The sequence below is a fragment of the Trematomus bernacchii genome, unplaced genomic scaffold (assembly GCF_902827165.1).
Source record: "Trematomus bernacchii unplaced genomic scaffold, fTreBer1.1, whole genome shotgun sequence".
In the NCBI taxonomy this organism is placed as follows: Eukaryota; Metazoa; Chordata; class Actinopteri; order Perciformes; family Nototheniidae; genus Trematomus; species Trematomus bernacchii.
In genome coordinates this window covers 934,257-953,392 of record NW_022987527.1, presented here as the reverse complement: position 1 = coordinate 953,392, position 19,136 = coordinate 934,257, and the positions used below count along the sequence as shown (strand labels likewise).

General features: G+C 43.6%; 1 protein-coding gene across 1 annotated transcript in view; it reads right to left on the bottom strand.

Moving 5' to 3' along the window:
* LOC117474902 (trypsin-2-like) overlaps window positions 1-10,208 on the bottom strand; it is a 265,664-nt gene extending 255,456 nt beyond the window's left edge. The window contains exons 1-3 of the mRNA XM_034120931.1: window positions 10,036-10,208; window positions 9,793-9,946; window positions 9,037-9,296 (exon numbers count right to left, since the gene is read on the bottom strand). Of these exons, the coding sequence (XP_033976822.1) occupies window positions 9,037-9,296; window positions 9,793-9,946; window positions 10,036-10,078 (457 nt within the window). The 5' untranslated portion in view covers window positions 10,079-10,208. The remainder of the gene's footprint in view (window positions 1-9,036; window positions 9,297-9,792; window positions 9,947-10,035) is intronic.
* Between the last annotated feature and the right edge of the window lie 8,928 nt (window positions 10,209-19,136).

Sequence of the window (19,136 nt, the reverse complement as noted above, 5' to 3'; positions counted from 1 at the left end):
GTCACCAATGTAATGTTTGTAGATCCCTTTATTACATTTATCCTCGCCATCCATAGTCTCTAAATAACTTATTTCACTTGTATATGATATTTAGGCTCGCTGGTCTCATCATACAATGGCAATGAAAAAGCACCAAGGGAGGCAGCCATAACCTCTGCCGTACTGAAGGGGGCGCACGTGAGCCCACAGGTTCTTGTTGCTACTGTAATTCTACGCAGAGACGGTAGACGTAACAACAAACTAGACTTTTGAAACTATAGGAAGATAAGGAGGACTTTTACAAAAAAGTAATAGAGATTGTTGTCCAGAAGGATAGCATGGACTTCATCTTCAAGTCAAGGTAAGACCACATTTGTAATGAAAATGGGATCTTACTTAGAAAGAACAATCCAATATTTAGATTTTGGGTATCCTTTTGTTGAACGGTCTGTTTAAAATGAATCGAAGCATCAGACTAAAAAAAGCTTTTGAAAATAACCGAATATTTCGATTAAGGTCAAAATATAATATTTGTAAATCTGACTCAGTGAGTCAGTGCCTCACCAGCCATGAACCTCACCGCACGTCACTGTATTTTGCCTATTATTGGAAAGCATGTTATAATATCACACAAACATTATGTGCATCCTATGCTTTGTTTAGCTTGAAATGTGTCATGATGTTCTTAAATTGTCAGTTTTTGCTATGTCCGTTTTTCAGTTGAGGGTGTCTTGGTTTCAAAATAATGAATAAAAACCATTAAAGTAAATTAAAAAAAGTATTCATTTATTTCAAAAGTCTAAATACTAAAGAATAATAACATATTTTTAGTTGATTTCCTCCTTTAAATAATTTAAATATCTTAATATATGAATGTCCGCAAAAGTTCTGTCAATTATGTTACTAACAGAACTTCCCCCTTTAACTCAAAAATGGTTAGTCCCAATACCATGTCACCAGCATCACATGATGCCATGTTCCTCTTTGGCAGACATTTTGAACACACTGTGGTGATTGTCCTCTAATTTTTACAATATTTTATGTATAATAGCACATTGTCAATGAGTATATTAATTGACCATCAACAATGTTACGTACATTGTTATGGTTTACAATTGTTTAATGATTTTAATTCAATTATATGTTCAAATGTGATGTTAACCTGTTCAAGAAAATGACATGTGATCATCCAGGCAAGGCCTACCATTGAAATGATGGGTCAAAATAGGGAAATTGTTGACTAGGTTACCTGTCAACTAAGTTACCCAGTACTGTAATAACTGTAGTAACTTAGTTGACAGGTAACCTAGTTGACAATTTGTATGACATGTAGACGTCATTACACATCATTATCAATTGAATTGTGCACTTCTGCCTTGAAATGAACATAGTGCTGATGGTTAATAATGTGTCCAGTCAACTATGTTATTTGCGTCAAATGTTTGACTTTCATTGTCAACTATGTTGCACCTAATTTTTTCAAATTTAAAATATCTAAAATAGTGCTTCTGATATCCTTTATAGTATAATGTATATCTACACAGGTTGGAGTTTTACATGACATCTCTTAAAACTATCAAAATGACCTATATGGTAGTTGTATAATACAAAATATCCCGAAACTTAATGACAGTGCTGAACATATCACATGAAAAACAAAACTTTAATACAATTATTTTTTAAACTTTAAAAAATCTTTGGATATATGGTAGAATAGACTCAAGAGCCTTTCAAATTTGATTTTACTTGAAGTGCAGGACTTAATCAAATGATTGTAATGACATCAAGTTAGTCCGTAACATAGTTGACAAACTGAGTAGTGAAAACATCCTTTCCCTTAAAATAAAATTTAAAAAAAAATGTTTAAGCTTTGCAACTAGTGGATATGTTACACTGAGGAATATACTAACTTGAACCACTGATTGTTCTATTGAGAAAGAACACTTTCTTTGTACTGTTTTGTTGATGTGAAATGCACCCTAAATTATAGAATCAGTCAGCAACAAATCACTAAAGTTATCAAAAAAAGTGCTTTAAGAGTCATATTCCTAAAGAACATCTATTCAGACTAAGTACTTATTTTTTCTAGTTTTAAGGTTTTGCATGCATACATACAAGTGTATCTTTCAGTACCTTGGTGAGAGAATTAAGCAAAAATCAGTAAATGTATCAAAAATAAAACTGCCTAGTTACACTGCCTTAAAATCACAAACTGGAAACCCCATTCCTTACAAAGTACTTCATATTCTAACAGATGTAAAGTTTTACATACATCAAAATGTAACTGAAAGTACCTTAGTAAACACAAAAAATCATTGATGTTAACAAAATACTGGATTGTCTTACTGAAAAAGTGATAAAATCACAAGCTAACCATTTAGAGTCACATTCTTAAAGAACATCTATTCAGACAAAGTACTTATTATAATTGTATCTTTCAGTACCTTGGTGAGAGAATTAGGCAAAAATCAGTTATGGTATAAAAAAAACTGCCTAGTTTCACTGCCTTAAAATCACAAACTGTCATTTAGAGTCACAGTTTGTTGTGTGTTTGTGCGTGTTTTTTGTGTTTGTGTGTTGCATGTGTTTTGTGTGTGGGAGACACTGTTATCTATGAAGGGCCGTGTCAATGTTTGTAGTTGACAAGACTTCTCAGATTGCCCGTATCTATGCAGAGGTTAACTGGTAAAAGCTACAGTTTGTGTGTCTTATTGTGATGGAAATATTATTGAGAGATTGTTTGGCAATGTGTGTTTAAGGAAAAGCACAATACACTTTAGATAAGAATTGGACATAATCACTGTGAAGTCAGTGGATTGCAGAATAAGCCTTGAGTTTGGCATTTGGACTATTGACATGTAGTTTGTTTGGAACCAGATATGACACGAGAGGCTGAAGCTAAGTATAACCCAACACTGAAACAAGACATTTTTCAATACACCTTAATTAACTAAATAAAACACTGTAAAAGTTATTAAAGTCTTAGGAATAAACATGGAGAGGAAGCCATGCACGTCCTTTATTGTCTATGTACTGTAAATGGGACCATAGATTACTAAAGGAACATCTTGCTGTACATTAAAAATGTGTTTTGAAACTACAAACTCGTTAGGAAATGTTTAAAACAAATTGAGATAATGAACATTTAGTTAGCTTATCTTTTCAAAACCAAGGGTTGCCACTTCATTTGCCCTCAAGCTAACGCAATTTTGTGAAATGTTTCTGTTTATTGACATTAGCTGTTCTTGTTTGACTGTGGTGTATATTTGTTTTGTGTTGGAAATGTCACCCCTAAATTGAAATCCAGTACTCATAAAACAGTACATCTACACTGGGAGTAGATAGACAATAATAAACACACTGTTGCATCACAAAATGTTACATTTTGTATTGATTGAGCCTTGACATCTCACATCTCGCATGTTGTTTTCTTTCTCCCTCGGCTTCTCCTTGTGTCTCACTCTCAGCCTCTCTCTTCGACACTTCCCACCGCCGCCTCCTGTCTCTTTCAATTTCAATCTCCCTCTGATTTCCCCTCACCTGTAGTTCTGTGATGGGAGATCACAGCCTAGGAGTATGTGGAGAGAATATCTTTGATCCAAGGCATCAAAGAGCAGACTTTGGTGTAAACGCCTGAGTAGTTGGGTTGAGCGCATCCCTGGCCCCAGGACACGACACCCTGCAGCTCTCCGTTACACACCAGAGGACCACCAGAGTCACCCTGAGCAGGAGAGAGACGTCAGTTTATTCCCTCCACCTCATTCAATATAACCTCATTGTATGTGCCGTGTAATTGTTTGAAAATACCTGACAAGCATCCTTGCCTCCCTCCAGGTATCCAGCGCACATCATGCGGTCAGTGATCAGGCCGGGGTAGGAGCCATCACAGTCCTTGTGAGAAAAGATGGGGACTTCCACACACTGGAGGTAAAATGGGTTGAACACTGCAGATAAGAGCGAGACAAAATGATTAGGAGGGACACAAAAAACACCCCAATTCAGCCTTATATCATGTGTTAAAATGCACCGATGTATTAGTGACTCCAGACTATCAGAAACATGCATTATTGATTGTACTGTATATAGTATCACTCTTTTCCAGCTTGATTCATCAAATTACATGTTTTCTGTCAATATGTTTACCTTAAATGGCCAACATCATCATCTACTGTATTAGTTTTAAATAATCTGCCATCATACTACAGGAACCATAACTAGGTAGGACAAGCCTGGCGAGCTTTGGCTTCACTCGCTTTTTAGGATGGTTCCTAACTGAGGGAAAGGATCCAGCAGCCATTATAAAAGCTTGGCGAATCCTTTTGAACAGTAGGGAAATGTGCTTTAATGTTTCCTCTCATCTTAGGGTGAGCTACAATATTCTGTTAGTCCTCAAGCAAACTGTATACATCACGTTTGCTCTCAAATACATTCTTATGAGACAGTCTTAAGCATTAGATGATTGCTTACTATTATCTTTTTTCCTCTTGGTACATGTTTTATTTCATAAAGGTTTTATAGGTTTGTGCGCCAGTAGCTATGGTGGTCTGGTGCATCCGAGGTAGATGAATTAACAGCAGTTAAGAAACTACTGTTATCAATACTCAATGGTTTATTAAAGGCTTTTGTGATATTACGATTTAAACCTATGGAAGGCCATGGGTGCAATATTTTATCAAGTTGTTTTTCTTCATTTTTAATTTCATAAAGGTTTATCATCTTTAGCGCCAGTAGCTAAGCGTGGTGGTCTGTTGGAAGTGAGGTAGTCCACTTAAACTATTTTTTTGTTGATAACAGCAGTTAAGATACTACTTTAGCAATACTCAATTATTTATTAAAGGCTTTTGTTATGACGTTTTAAATCAATGGAAGGCCATGAGTGTAATATTTGATCACGTTTTTTTTCTTGCTGTGATCTCAACCACAGCAAAGACAAACAATAGGATCACAAAAGAATAAAAATGATTGTACCATGACATATTGATGACCTTTAATGGGACGATCAGGCACACCTCACCTTGATCCAATCCGGTATCACGGCAAGACGTGAACATGTGACGATTTACCATGCTGGGAGACGTGAAGATGTCACGATTTTGTCCCTTCAAACGTGACAGTTACACGGTATTGTTAACATGGCCCAACCAGTGGAGATATACCCGGAAATGCCAAGCAAATGCTACCCTGAGGGTCGGTTGTTATTGTCAATATTAATATAATAATGATTTATTTTTTAATAGTCACACTCGATTTCGCCGATTTTCTTGTTGCCCCAGCTGGTCGACACCTCTTTTAGCAGAAACAAAGGCTACATTAATGTATTAAATTGATGTTAATCCATGTGTGTGGATGTGGAATTAACGGACGTGACGTTGTGCGATTGCGTTGCCAGGCAACAGCTTCGGTTCATGTTAATTTACAAACTCTTCAACTAGAACCGTAGTTATATTTAAAAACATTTTAGAAGGCCTCACGAAATACTTTAATGTAAATTCAAATTTAAATGTGAAGGAATGTGTGTATAACAAAATACATTCGTCATAAAAAATACCGGAAACAGACGTAGGCAAGGTCCTCAGCTCGGTGATTCGATGGTTTAGCCGCAATGCACGTTGGGAAATGGTGTTTATGCGATGTGAAATCCGAAAAAATAAAATAATACTTTATTCCGAGTGTGCTTGCTTTTCTCTTTGAAAGTCATCACATAACGGCATTGTAATACACGGTTCGGCTGCATTAAATATTACATATCTGCCGTAGTTCTCTATTTATAGAGCCCTGATGAGAAGACTTCTGGACAAACAGGAAGCACTGCCGCCAAAACTGAAAACGTGACATGGATCATAAATATATCAGCAATTAAACAACATCTTAGATTTCTTTTCACACAATACGTCTCCTTGCAGTATCAATAATAATTCGGTTGACTTTTATATTTGATCCAATTGGTAGATAGGCTGTATTTACACCATAACGGTGCACAGCTGATAGAAAGGCACATCTAGTGGTTAAAGCACGTTATTGAATTTTATTATTTTATTATTTTTCACAAAAATTAAACCATCAATAGCAGAAACAGAATTAACTGTCATTAGTAAACCACTCAAATAAAAAGATCATAAGTGGTTTTGTTTTACATATATTTTAAGGATAATAATAGCAATGTAACACTGTCTATGACACTTACTGTATAATACTGATTTGAAAAACATACAGAAAAAACGAATTCACTGCCCTTAATAAAGTATTTAAATATACATTTCAGGTGTGCTGTTTTGTTTAGATCATTAACATCTGGAGCTCTTTTAATGTCCTTTTTGATTATTGTTACACCAGGTCTTGTCAAAACCTTTATTCCATATTCAATATCCATTACTAAACAAAACAGCAATTCTACTCCACTACAATTCAGAGGTTAACCTGGTATTTTTACTCCACTACATTTATTTTAGTTACTTTGCAGATTCTGATTAATGATGTGAAATATAAACAACCCTTAAATCAGGCTTTAGTTACACCTGAATAAAATTCAGGGAAAGGTGATTGTCAAGTGCCAACAATCAGGAGAGATATTTGATAGTTGCTGCTTGAGAAGACTAAACATTTATCTGCAGATCCCTATAAAGTATATGAATGACTCGTTATTCTCTACTAATAGTTAATTAAAGACTGTATATAATGGCTATTCAAGATTTCAAGATTTTCTAAGGTTCATTGACATATCATATACACAACTAATTCAATAACGTGCTTTAACCACTAGGCGGTGCACACAAGGTACACACAGCCATAATAACTTTGTATTATTAGTAGGGCTGTCAAGTTAACGCGTTAATAACACGTTAACGCAAAAAAAAATTAACGCCACTAATTATTTTAGCGCGATTAACGCATGTGTATTTTTTGTCCTCGGCCGCCGTAGTTTCAGAGTGCATCGAGTGTAAAATACCATCGACAAGCTGATGCTGACAGCCCCGCTCCTGCCACCCGCTTGTGGCAGACCACACTACCACGCTCACTGGCAGGCCCGGACTGGCCATCGGGAGGACCGGGAGGGTGTGTGTATGTGTGGTGCGACTCGCGCGAGCGAGGCACACCTTACGTGTTGTTGTTGTTAGCATCTGGTGCTAGCTAGCTGCGCTGACGGATATAAGGAGCTGTTTCAATGACATTTCGCCGACAACTGCGCCGAGCACTTGACTTTATGCAGGTAGCCAGACAGTGGGACATTGTACGAAAAGTCAGCACAGTCAGCACGGATAGTGCGCGCAACATGATTGCAGCGTCCAGGCAGCTCCCGTTGAAGCATATATGCCTTGAGCTGCACATAGCTCCATAGATCCATCACAGTGTCTCCACACAGTGTCTCCACACAGTGTCTACACACACACACACACACACACACACACACACACACACACACACACACACACACACACACACACACACACACACACACACACACACACACACACACACACACACACACACACACACACACACACACACACAGTATTATTGTATGAGAGAGGTTCCAGGTTGAATTGAGGTGAATATTTGTAATGTTCAGAGGTTGTTGTGTTTAATATTCATGAGAATATTTGTCATTGTTCAAATGATAATAAACAAACATATAAAGCATATGTGTCCACTCATATGTTGATAAGAGTATTAAAAACTTGAAAGATATCCCTCTAAGGTACATTTAGAACAGATAAAAAATGTGCGATTAATTTGCGATTAATCGCGATTAACTATGGACAATCATGCGATTAATCGCGATTAAATATTTTAATCGACTGACAGCCCTAATTATTAGTGTAGGACACTTGTGTATGTATAACATCTGAAGATGTGTAGTTTTATTCATGTTTTCACATAATTGTACAGGATATTGCTATATTATTTCTCATGTTTTACTTCTAATATCTGATTTGTAAAACATCACAGACAGAAAGGTATATCCGTCATTTAACAGTAAGCTATTGACATTCTGCATCCATAGATGTGTCTCCCATCACCCAAATCCCCTGACTATTCTCTCAACTCAGTATTTACATTTTTATATTCAAAGAAAATCAGTAATATCTTTAAAAACTACAAGTCCTTTTATATCAGCTGTGCACCGTTATGGTGTAAATATAACCTATCTACCAATTGGATCAAATATAAAAGTCAGCCGAATTAGTATTGATACTGCAAGGAGACGTATTGTGTGAAAAGAAATGTAAGATGTTGTTTATTTGCTGATATATTTATGATCCACGTCACGTTTTCAGTTTTGGCGGCAGTGCTTCCTGTTTGTCTAGAAGTCTTCTCATCAGGGCTCTATAAATAGAGAACTACGGCAGATATGTAATATTTAATGCAGCCGAACCGTGTATTACAATGCCGTTATGTGATGACTTTCAAAGAGAAAAGCAAGCACACTCGGAATAAAGCATTATTTTATTTTTTAAAAATGTTTTAGGATTTCACATCGAATAAACACCATTTCCCAACGTGCATTAAACCATCGAATCACCGAGCTGAGGACCTTGCCTACGTCTGTTTCCGGTATTTTTTATGACGGATGTATTTTGTTATACACATATTCCTTCACATTTAAATTTAAATTTACATTAAAGTATTTCGTGAGGCCTTCTAAAATGTTTTTAAATATAACTACAGTTCTAGTTGAAGAGTTTGTAAATTAACATGAACCGAAGCTGTTGCCTGGCAACGCAATCGCACAACGTCACGTCCGTTAATTCCACATCCACACACATGGATTAACATCGATTTAATACATTAATGTAGCCTTTGTTTCTGCTAAAAGAGGTGTCGACCAGCTGGGGCAACAAGAAAATCGGCGAAATCGACTGTGACTATTAAAAAATAAATCATTATTATATTAATATTGACAATAACAACTGACCGTCGGGGTAGCATTTGCTTGGCATTTCCGGGTATATCTCCACTGGTTGGACCATGTTAACTATACCGTGTAACTGTCACGTTTGAAGGGACGAAATTGTGACATCTTCACGTCTCTCAGCATGGTAAATCGTCACGGGTTGCCTTGATCAGTGTAGATGTTTCCCCATCCGGACACCATGCACATGTCCCCGGCTGCAGGGCAGTCCTTGGGCAGAGCGACGGGCTTCACATACTGGTTCACGGTGACGGGGTGCGCCAGCTTCATCAGCATGATGTCGTAGTCCAGGGTCTGGTAGTCGTAGCTCTGATGCCAGTAGATGGCGTCCACGGACATGAACTGCTCCGTGCCCTCGTTCATCCAGATGTGGTTGTCACCCAAAATGGCAATAAGTGAGTAAGGGCTAAAAGAAGATATACAGAACAACATTAGCATAGTTTATTTAACACACAGAACATACAAAAACATTTGTATATGTTAATATAAATACTTCCTGCAGCGGTCAGACTGTACCACTCAATTATACGGACTCTAACACACTGCTCTGCAATAACACTTACTGTATGTGCAATATTTACTATTTTACGCCACCTCACTACCTCAGACTGTTTCACTACTGTTGAAGAGATGTTTGTCCTATGTGCAATATACACTTTTTACACTACTAATGTTTTCCCCTGCTGCTACCTCATTACTTTTACACGTTCACTAATCCTGCTATCTGTTTTTGTTCCATGGATGTTTACTTATTCGATATCCTTTTATTAACGCCTCTTTTTTTAATATGTTACTCTGCTAATCCTATTTATGCCTTTTGTCTGCACAGTCCCTTTGCCCTAACACTGTACATCTCCCCACTGTGGGACGAATAAAGGATGTCTGATTCTGACAACACCGACTTTTGCCAGCAGTGGGCAGCAGAGATGATCCACTGGTCGTTGATGAGGGAGCCGCCGCAGTAGTGGTAGCTGAGATTGATAGACACCTGCCAGGGCTGAGAGTGGGCTGTACACTCGAATCCACCCACAATCTTGTCATCCATAGGTGCTGCAGCTGTGGTATTAAGCAATAACAAGAATCCATATATTTATCAAAGTTACATTTCTTACTTATTCTAAAATTGTTGTGCAGATGTGCTTTACCTGCAGCGCCCAGGAGTGCGAGAACAATCAGGCCAATCATCATTACTCAAACCTTCCTGCGACCAGACTGGAGGTGAAAGATCTGTCACTCACTCAATTTATACCCTCTGTATCTGTCAATAAACTCCCTCCTACTCCACTCCTCCATACCTCCACCCAATTCTACCCACCTGCCCCCCCTGGTTTATCCTCCCACCCAAATCCCTGAAAAATAACCTTATCTTCTTATGTGCCACGTTCATCCGTTCAGTTAATAAGTGAGCCACATCTTGCATAGTTTTGGCCTTGCAGACTGCTTCCTTTACTCTGTTTTTGACAGATCATTTTCTGCACCTACCACCTAAATAAATGGGGCTATTTTATAAAGTTGTGTGTAACTCCCTTTTTTTTTGCAGACATTTTTTTATTTCATAATGGTGTAACGTAAGAGCAGAGAGCAGCATTGTTAAACACTTTTTTGTTCACGAGCCACATTCATCCCGATTTGATCTCAAGGCGTGGACGAGTAAAACGATTGCATGATAAATAACAACACCTCCAAATGTTTCCCCTTATTTTAGTGTAGGCCTAAAGAAGTGCATTAATATTCTGAAAATGGTCAAAATAAATGCCTTTGCAAAACAGATGATAAACAGCCTGAGGTTATATTGTTGGTGCAATTTCAACAATATGTCTGTTTTTCCATATTCAGTCTGTCCAGTTACCATCATTGCATGTGCATTACAATTTACAGCTCAACGTGTATCTACAAAAGCACAAAATGTTTAAGCTTAAAGGGTGTTGATTGCTGTCTGACACAGAAACCGAAAAACAGGTTGTTTTAGGTTTCAGAGACAACAGATGATTTATTTCTCACCTCTCTGGCTTTTACTCAATTACATCTTTTGTTCTGCTATAGGGGAGAGTGGGGTAAGTTGAGCCATTTTTTAGTTATGATGTCCTCTAAGCAAGGAGAAATGACACATAGTAAAATGAAAGCACACACCTATAATTCAGGATGTCTCATATCAATGGCAATGATAAGAATTAATATTTGATCAAGGGCAGTGAAAATATTACTTCTAAAAAAAAAAGTGGTCCAATTTGCCGCAGTTTAGGGGTAAGTTGATCCAGGTCAGGGGGTATATTGAACCACTGTTGGGTAAATTGACCAATTCACTTTTTCCAGTTTAAACCTGGGCATACCTACCAACAATCTTAAAGGTAACTTTAAACAATAAATAACAAACCAAATACAAGTTTAGTTTTTCAAATATTTTAATATAAATTTCGATTGAATTGATTGATTTTTTTTTAACATGTTAAAAGGAAAAGTAATCATACAAATGGTGATACAATTTCATACATCTTACCAATCAAACACAGGGTAAATTCAACTTTAAATGTAACCTACAATGAGCTCTTATTATCAACTGGGCCTACTTTCATTCTGCTACTCCATTGAACCACTGGCTCAACTTACCCCAAGGCCCATGGTTCACTTATCCACATAGCTACCATTTTAGAAAAAATAGCCTAGCTTAAAAATTCAGTCATCTTTAGCTTAATGACTCACGGTTTAATACGCTGCCAACACATCAACATATACAATATATGTTTTTAAACCTGGATACATTTAGTTTGACATGACAGCCGATATAGCTGATATCTAGAAAACTTACTTTGACAAGCAAAAAACGTTTTTTTGTAAAAATGTTTACTTACCAGACCACAATGAGCATCTCTCTGTCACAGCCAATGAGAAATAGGAGGAGCTTGCATAATTTCTGGTCACGTGATTAGAACTATAAGGCGTTGCCTGGTTACAGGGGGTGGTTCAATTTACCCACTGGCTCAACTTACCCCCTTCTCCCCTATGGGCCAAGAGCTAAAAGACGGTTAGATAACAGTTTTCACTGTTTGATATTGTAGCCTAAAATGACAAATTATACAGGACTAAGACTAAATGAAAAAATAGCTGACAAAACTAACACTATGAGTGACCCATGAGAAACAAAAAGCAGGTGTTTCATGTTTGGAGACCATGGTCCACATTTTAAATAAGGGGCACAGATGACATAACCACAGGGTATTGTGCTACGATTGGGCCGAAGTGGGCAAACACAAAATGAGGAGTGTGATAAGAAAGTGCGTTTGGTTTGAAACTAAGTGCCAAGACTGTGAGGACACAGATTGGGTCCAGAGAAATAGGGGGGAGAGGAGAGGAGGAGGCGGGGGGGCAGTCAGGTGAGGGGGACGGGACGAGCACAGCGGGGCTGCTGGGATATAAATTTGAGCCGAGGTGTGTGTGCAGGTGTCTTCTGAGCATTCACCTGACACCATGAAACTGCTGGCTCTGCTGCTGCTGATCGGAGCTGCTGGTAAATACACAGTAATACAATAATGTTAATTTTGTCAGCTATTTTTTATTTAGTCTTAGTCTTAGTCCTGTATCAAATGTTAGTTGTAGTCATATTTAGTCACCTTCATCCTGTTTTTATTTAGTCAAGTTTTAGTCGACTAAAAGTCTGAGCATTTTATCTTATTTTAGTAAAAGAAAACTTTTTGTTAATGAAAACTGTTGACATTTGAGTCTTTTTTAGTCATCAGATTATATAGAACATTTCAGTCAAACTAGTCTAGCCAAAACCAACAATTTGTAATTTTAGTCAAACTTATTTCCCAATAAGATTATATCTTATCCTAATTTGATGAAAAACACAGGTTGAATGATTAAGAATGCAGCTTTGCAGAGATGATCTGGTCAGGTTTGCGGTGTTTTTACCAGCTGTGTTATGGCCACATTGCTTCCCTTCTGATAAAACAATGCATTCACTTTTTTTCTCCGCCTCATTGTAGCGAAAATGGGCCCAAATATCGCCTTGTTTCTTTCTCCCAAGCAGGGGTGGCGTTTGATTTTTTAGTTGTCAGTCATTTTCTAGGACAGGATCGTAACATTTCCGTCATAATCCATTATAGAGTGGAGAAGTCACGCCCATCTCCTTCCGGTCCATGGGACCTTATTTCGGAAAAATGATGTATTGAAGTCAATGGAGAGAGAAAGATTATCTTTCGATCCCGTTTGAATTGTGCCACGAATTACACATATGATGTTTGTCAATCTTAAAAAATCATTTCCATGTAAAAAAAGTCACAGTTTGTCGTAAAACTGTTGAAATATAAGACTATAAAAAATACGCGTAAGTGATGTCATTAACGTTACACATTACACTCGTGTTACTCACCGAAACCTTGTAAAGCCGGTCCCGCATGCTGGCTCTTACGGAACCGACTAACTCCCCTTTTGTGTATGTACAGCTCTCAACATGCCCAGACTTGTAGTGATTTTCACCTCTTTTAATACTTTTCGCCTCATTCTGAAAGAAAGAGGTGAAATGTGCCAACGTGACGGCCATCTTGGTGTTGGTGACGTGTGCGAGACCAGATATGTAGTTCATTGAGCGGTTCACACAAAAAAATGTGGTACTTCACAGTTTTACGACACATTTACATTTTTTTGACTTGCAAAATTATCTTTTAAATTGACAAACATCATATGTGTAATTCGTGGCACAATTCAAACGGGATCGAAAGATAATCTTTCTCTCTCCATTGACTTCAATACATAATTTTTCCGAAATAAGGTCCCATGGAGGTCCCCCGGAAGGGGAGGGACTTCGTCTCTCTATTACCCGTCGGGTCTGTACACAACTTGTCACTCGCGCTGACTGGGGGGGGGGGGGGAATATTCGGTTAACGCGACCACTGCTCCCAAGCCCTGTTGTTGCCATTTTCCTTTCTGTTAAATAAGGTTTGTTAGATCCGAGTCTTCCTGACAGTTCATATTGTGCCGCTGCCCGGTGTAATTCAAATGTACCGCCGCGCGCAGCACAGACACACAACTGCTGCCCAGCCGCAGCACCGGAAATGAAACTGCTGGGAGAAAAACTGACTATCAGATGTAACTTTATCTTTGATAATATTTCGTCTCCTCCTTTTTCGTCAACGAAAGTAAAGAGAGATTTTGGCAAAGTTTTTATTTAGTAAACTACATTTTCGTCTCGTCACTTTTCGTCAACGATATTGCATGTTGATTTTGTTACAGTTATTGTTTACTGATGTCGGTGCCGTCTCGTCATCGTCTCGTCTTAGTCATGGAAAATGTTTTCGTTGACGGACATATTTCATCATAGTTTTAGTCATCAAAATTAACACTATAATACACACATTCACAAAGATACACACACAAACAGTCAACAGTACATAGAAAACATACTGTAGTGTAAGATATTTAAAAAACAAGATGAATGGTTGTGGTTGAAGACAACTTGAAAACACAAATGTATCTCTTTCTCTGTTTGTGTGTGTGTGTGTGTGTTTGTATATGTGACAGCTGCAACAGCTGCACCAGCTGCAACACCTGCAGCAGCTGCAACACCGGCAACACCTGCAACACCTGCAACAGCGGCAACACCGGCAACACCGGCAACACCTGCAACACCGGCAACACCGGCAACACCTGCAACACCGGCAACACCTGCAACACCGGCAACACCGGCAACACCTGCAACACCTGCAACACCTGCAACACCTGCAACACCTGCAACACCGGCAACACCTGCAACACCGGCAACACCGGCAACACCTGCAACAGCTGCAACACCTGCAACACCGGCAACACCTGCAACACCTGCAACACCTGCAACACCTGCAACACCGGCAACAGCTGCAACACCTGCAACACCGGCAACACCTGCAACACCTGCAACACCTGCAACAGCGGCAACACCTGCAACACCGGCAACACCTGCAACAGCGGCAACACCTGCAACACCTGCAACACCGGCAACACCGGCAACACCTGCAACACCGGCAACACCTGCAACACCTGCAACAGCGGCAACAGCTGCAACACCGGCAACACCTGCAACACCTGCAACACCGGCAACACCTGGAACAGCAGCAACACCTGCAACACCTGCAACAGCTGCAACACCAGCAACACCGGCAACACCTGCAACACCTGCAACAGTGGCAACACCTGCAACACCGGCAACACCTGCAACACCTGCAACACCGGCAACAGCGGCAACACCTGCAACACCGGCAACAGCTGCAACACCGGCAACACCTGCAACACCTGCAACACCGGCAACACCTGCAACAGCAGCAACACCTGCAACACCTGCAACACCTGCAACACCGGCAACACCTGCAACACCGGCAACACCTGCAACACCTGCAACACCGGCAACACCTGCAACACCTGCAACAGCGGCAACACCGGCAACACCTGCAACACCGGCAACACCTGCAACACCGGCAACACCTGCAACAGCGGCAACACCTGCAACACCGGCAACGCCTGCAACACCTGCAACAGCGGCAACACCTGCCACAGCTGCAACACCTGCAACACCGGCAACACCTGCAACACCTGCAACACCGGCAACACCTGCAACACCTGCAACAGCGGCAACACCGGCAACACCTGCAACACCGGCAACACCTGCAACACCTGCAACAGCGGCAACACCTGCAACACCTGCAACGCCTGCAACACCTGCAACACCGGCAACGCCTGCAACACCTGCAACAGCGGCAACACCTGCAACACCTGCAACAGCGGCAACACCGGCAACACCTGCAACACCGGCAACACCTGCAACACCGGCAACACCTGCAACACCTGCAACAGCTGCAACACCTGCAACACCGGCAACACCTGCAACACCGGCAACACCTGCAACACCTGCAACACCGGCAACACCGGCAACAGCTGCAACACCTGCAACAGCGGCAACACCTGCAACACCGGCAACACCTGCAACACCTGCAACACCTGCAACAGCGGCAACACCTGCAACACCGGCAACACCTGCAACAGCGGCAACACCTGCAACACCGGCAACACCGGCAACACCTGCAACACCGCCAACACCTGCAACACCTGCAACACCTGCAACAGCAGCAACACCTGCAACACCTGCAACAGCAGCAACACCTGCAACAGCTGCAACACCAGCAACACCGGCAACACCGGCAACACCTGCAACACCGGCAACACCTGCAACACCGGCAACACCGGCAACACCTGCAACACCGGCAACACCTGCAACACCGGCAACACCTGCAACAGCGGCAACACCTGCAACACCTGCAACACCGGCAACGCCTGCAACACCTGCAACAGCAGCAACACCTGCAACAGCTGCAACACCTGCAACAGCTGCAACACCAGCAACACCGGCAACACCTGCAACAGCGGCAACACCTGCAACACCGGCAACAGCTGCAACACCGGCAACACCTGCAACACCTGCAACACCGGCAACACCTGCAACAGCAGCAACACCTGCAACACCTGCAACACCGGCAACACCTGCAACACCGGCAACACCTGCAACACCTGCAACACCGGCAACACCTGCAACACCTGCAACAGCGGCAACACCGGCAACACCTGCAACACCGGCAACACCTGCAACACCGGCAACATCTGCAACAGCGGCAACACCTGCAACACCGGCAACGCCTGCAACACCTGCAACAGCGGCAACACCTGCCACAGCTGCAACACCTGCAACACCGGCAACACCTGCAACACCTGCAACACCGGCAACACCTGCAACACCTGCAACACCTGCAACAGCGGCAACACCGGCAACACCTGCAACACCGGCAACACCTGCAACACCTGCAACAGCGGCAACACCTGCAACACCTGCAACGCCTGCAACACCTGCAACACCGGCAACGCCTGCAACACCTGCAACAGCGGCAACACCTGCAACACCTGCAACAGCGGCAACACCGGCAACACCTGCAACACCGGCAACACCTGCAACAGCGGCAACACCTGCAACACCTGCAACAGCGGCAACACCGGCAACACCGGCAACACCGGCAACACCTGCAACACCGGCAACACCTGCAACACCTGCAACACCGGCAACACCGGCAACACCTGCAACACCGGCAACACCTGCAACACCGGCAACACCTGCAACAGCGGCAACACCTGCAACACCTGCAACACCGGCAACGCCTGCAACACCTGCAACAGCAGCAACACCTGCAACAGCTGCAACACCTGCAACAGCTGCAACACCAGCAACACCGGCAACACCTGCAACAGCGGCAACACCTGCAACACCGGCAACAGCTGCAACACCGGCAACACCTGCAACACCGGCAACAGCTGCAACACCTGCAACACCTGCAACAGCTGCAACACCTGCAACACCGGCAACACCTGCAACAGCGGCAACACCGGCAACACCTGCAACAGCGGCAACACCTGCAACACCGGCAACACCTGCAACAGCTGCAACACCGGCAACACCTGCAACACCGGCAACACCTGCAACACCTGCAACAGCAGCAACACCTGCAACACCAGCAACACCGGCAACACCTGCAACAGCGGCAACACCTGCAACACCTGCAACAGCTGCAACACCTGCAACACCGGCAACACCTGCAACACCTGCAACAGCGGCAACACCTGCAACACCTGCAACACCGGCAACACCTGCAACACCGGCAACACCTGCAACACCGGCAACACCTGCAACAGCGGCAACAGCTGCCACACCTGCAACACCGGCAACACCTGCAACACCTGCAACAGCGGCAACACCGGCAACACCTGCAACACCGGCAACACCTGCAACACCGGCAACAGCAGCAACACCTGCAACAGCTGCCACAGCAGCAACCGGGGCTACAGCTGCCACAGCGGCAACAGCGGCAACAGCTGCCACAGCGGCAACAGCCGCAACAGCTGCAACAGCCGCAACAGCAGCAACAGCTGCCACAGCGGCAACAGCGGCAACAGCCGCAACAGCTGCCACAGCCGCAACACCTGCAACAGCTGCCACAGCGGCAACAGCGGCAACAGCTGCCACAGCGGCAACACCTGCAACAGCTGCCACAGCGGCAACAGCAGCAACAGCTGCCACAGCGCCAACAGCAGCAACAGCTGCCACAGCGGCAACAGCGGCAACAGCTGCCACAGCCGCAACAGCCGCCACAGCTGCAACAGCCGCAACTGCCGCAACAGCGGCAACAGCGGCAACAGCTGCAACAGCTGCCACAGCGGCAACAGCTGCCACAGCGGCAACAGCAGCAACAGCTGCAACAGCCGCCACAGCTGCAACAGCCGCAACAGCTGCCACAGCGGCAACAGCGGCAACCGCAGCAACAGCCGCAACAGCCGCAACAGCCGCAACAGCTGCCACAGCGGCAACAGCGGCAACCGCTGCAACAGCTGCCACAGCGGCAACAGCTGCCACAGCGGCAACAGCAGCAACAGCTGCAACAGCCGCCACAGCTGCAACAGCGGCAACCGCTGCAACAGCCGCAACAGCTGCAACAGCCGCAACAGCCGCAACAGCTGCAACAGCGGCAACAGCGGCAACAGCTGCCACAGCGGCAACAGCTGCCACAGCGGCAACACCTGCAACAGCCGCCACAGCGGCCACAGCGGCAACACCTGCAACAGCTGCAACAGCAGCAACAGCTGCCACAGCGGCAACAGCAGCAACAGCTGCCACAGCTGCCACAGCTGCAACAGCCGCAACAGCGGCAACAGCGGCAACAGCTGCCACAGCGGCAACAGCGGCAACAGCTGCCACAGCGGCAACAGCTGCCACAGCTGCAACAGCCGCAACAGCTGCAACAGCCGCAACAGCTGCCACAGCTGCAACAGCGGCAACAGCTGCCACAGCGGCAACAGCTGCCACAGCGGCAACAGCGGCAACAGCTGCCACAGCGGCCACAGCTGCAACAGCCGCCACAGCTGCAACAGCCGCAACACCTGCAACAGCTGCAACAGCGGCAACCGCTGCAACAGCCGCAACAGCTGCCACAGCGGCAACACCTGCAACAGCTGCCACAGCAGCAACAGCGGCAACAGCTGCCACAGCGGCAACACCTGCAACAGCCGCCACAGCGGCCACAGCGGCAACAGCGGCAACACCTGCAACAGCTGCAACAGCCGCAACAGCGGCAACACCTGCAACAGCTGCCACAGCCGCAACAGCGGCAACAGCTGCCACAGCGGCAACAGTGGCAACACCTGCAACAGCGGCAACAGCGGCAACAGCTGCCACAGCGGC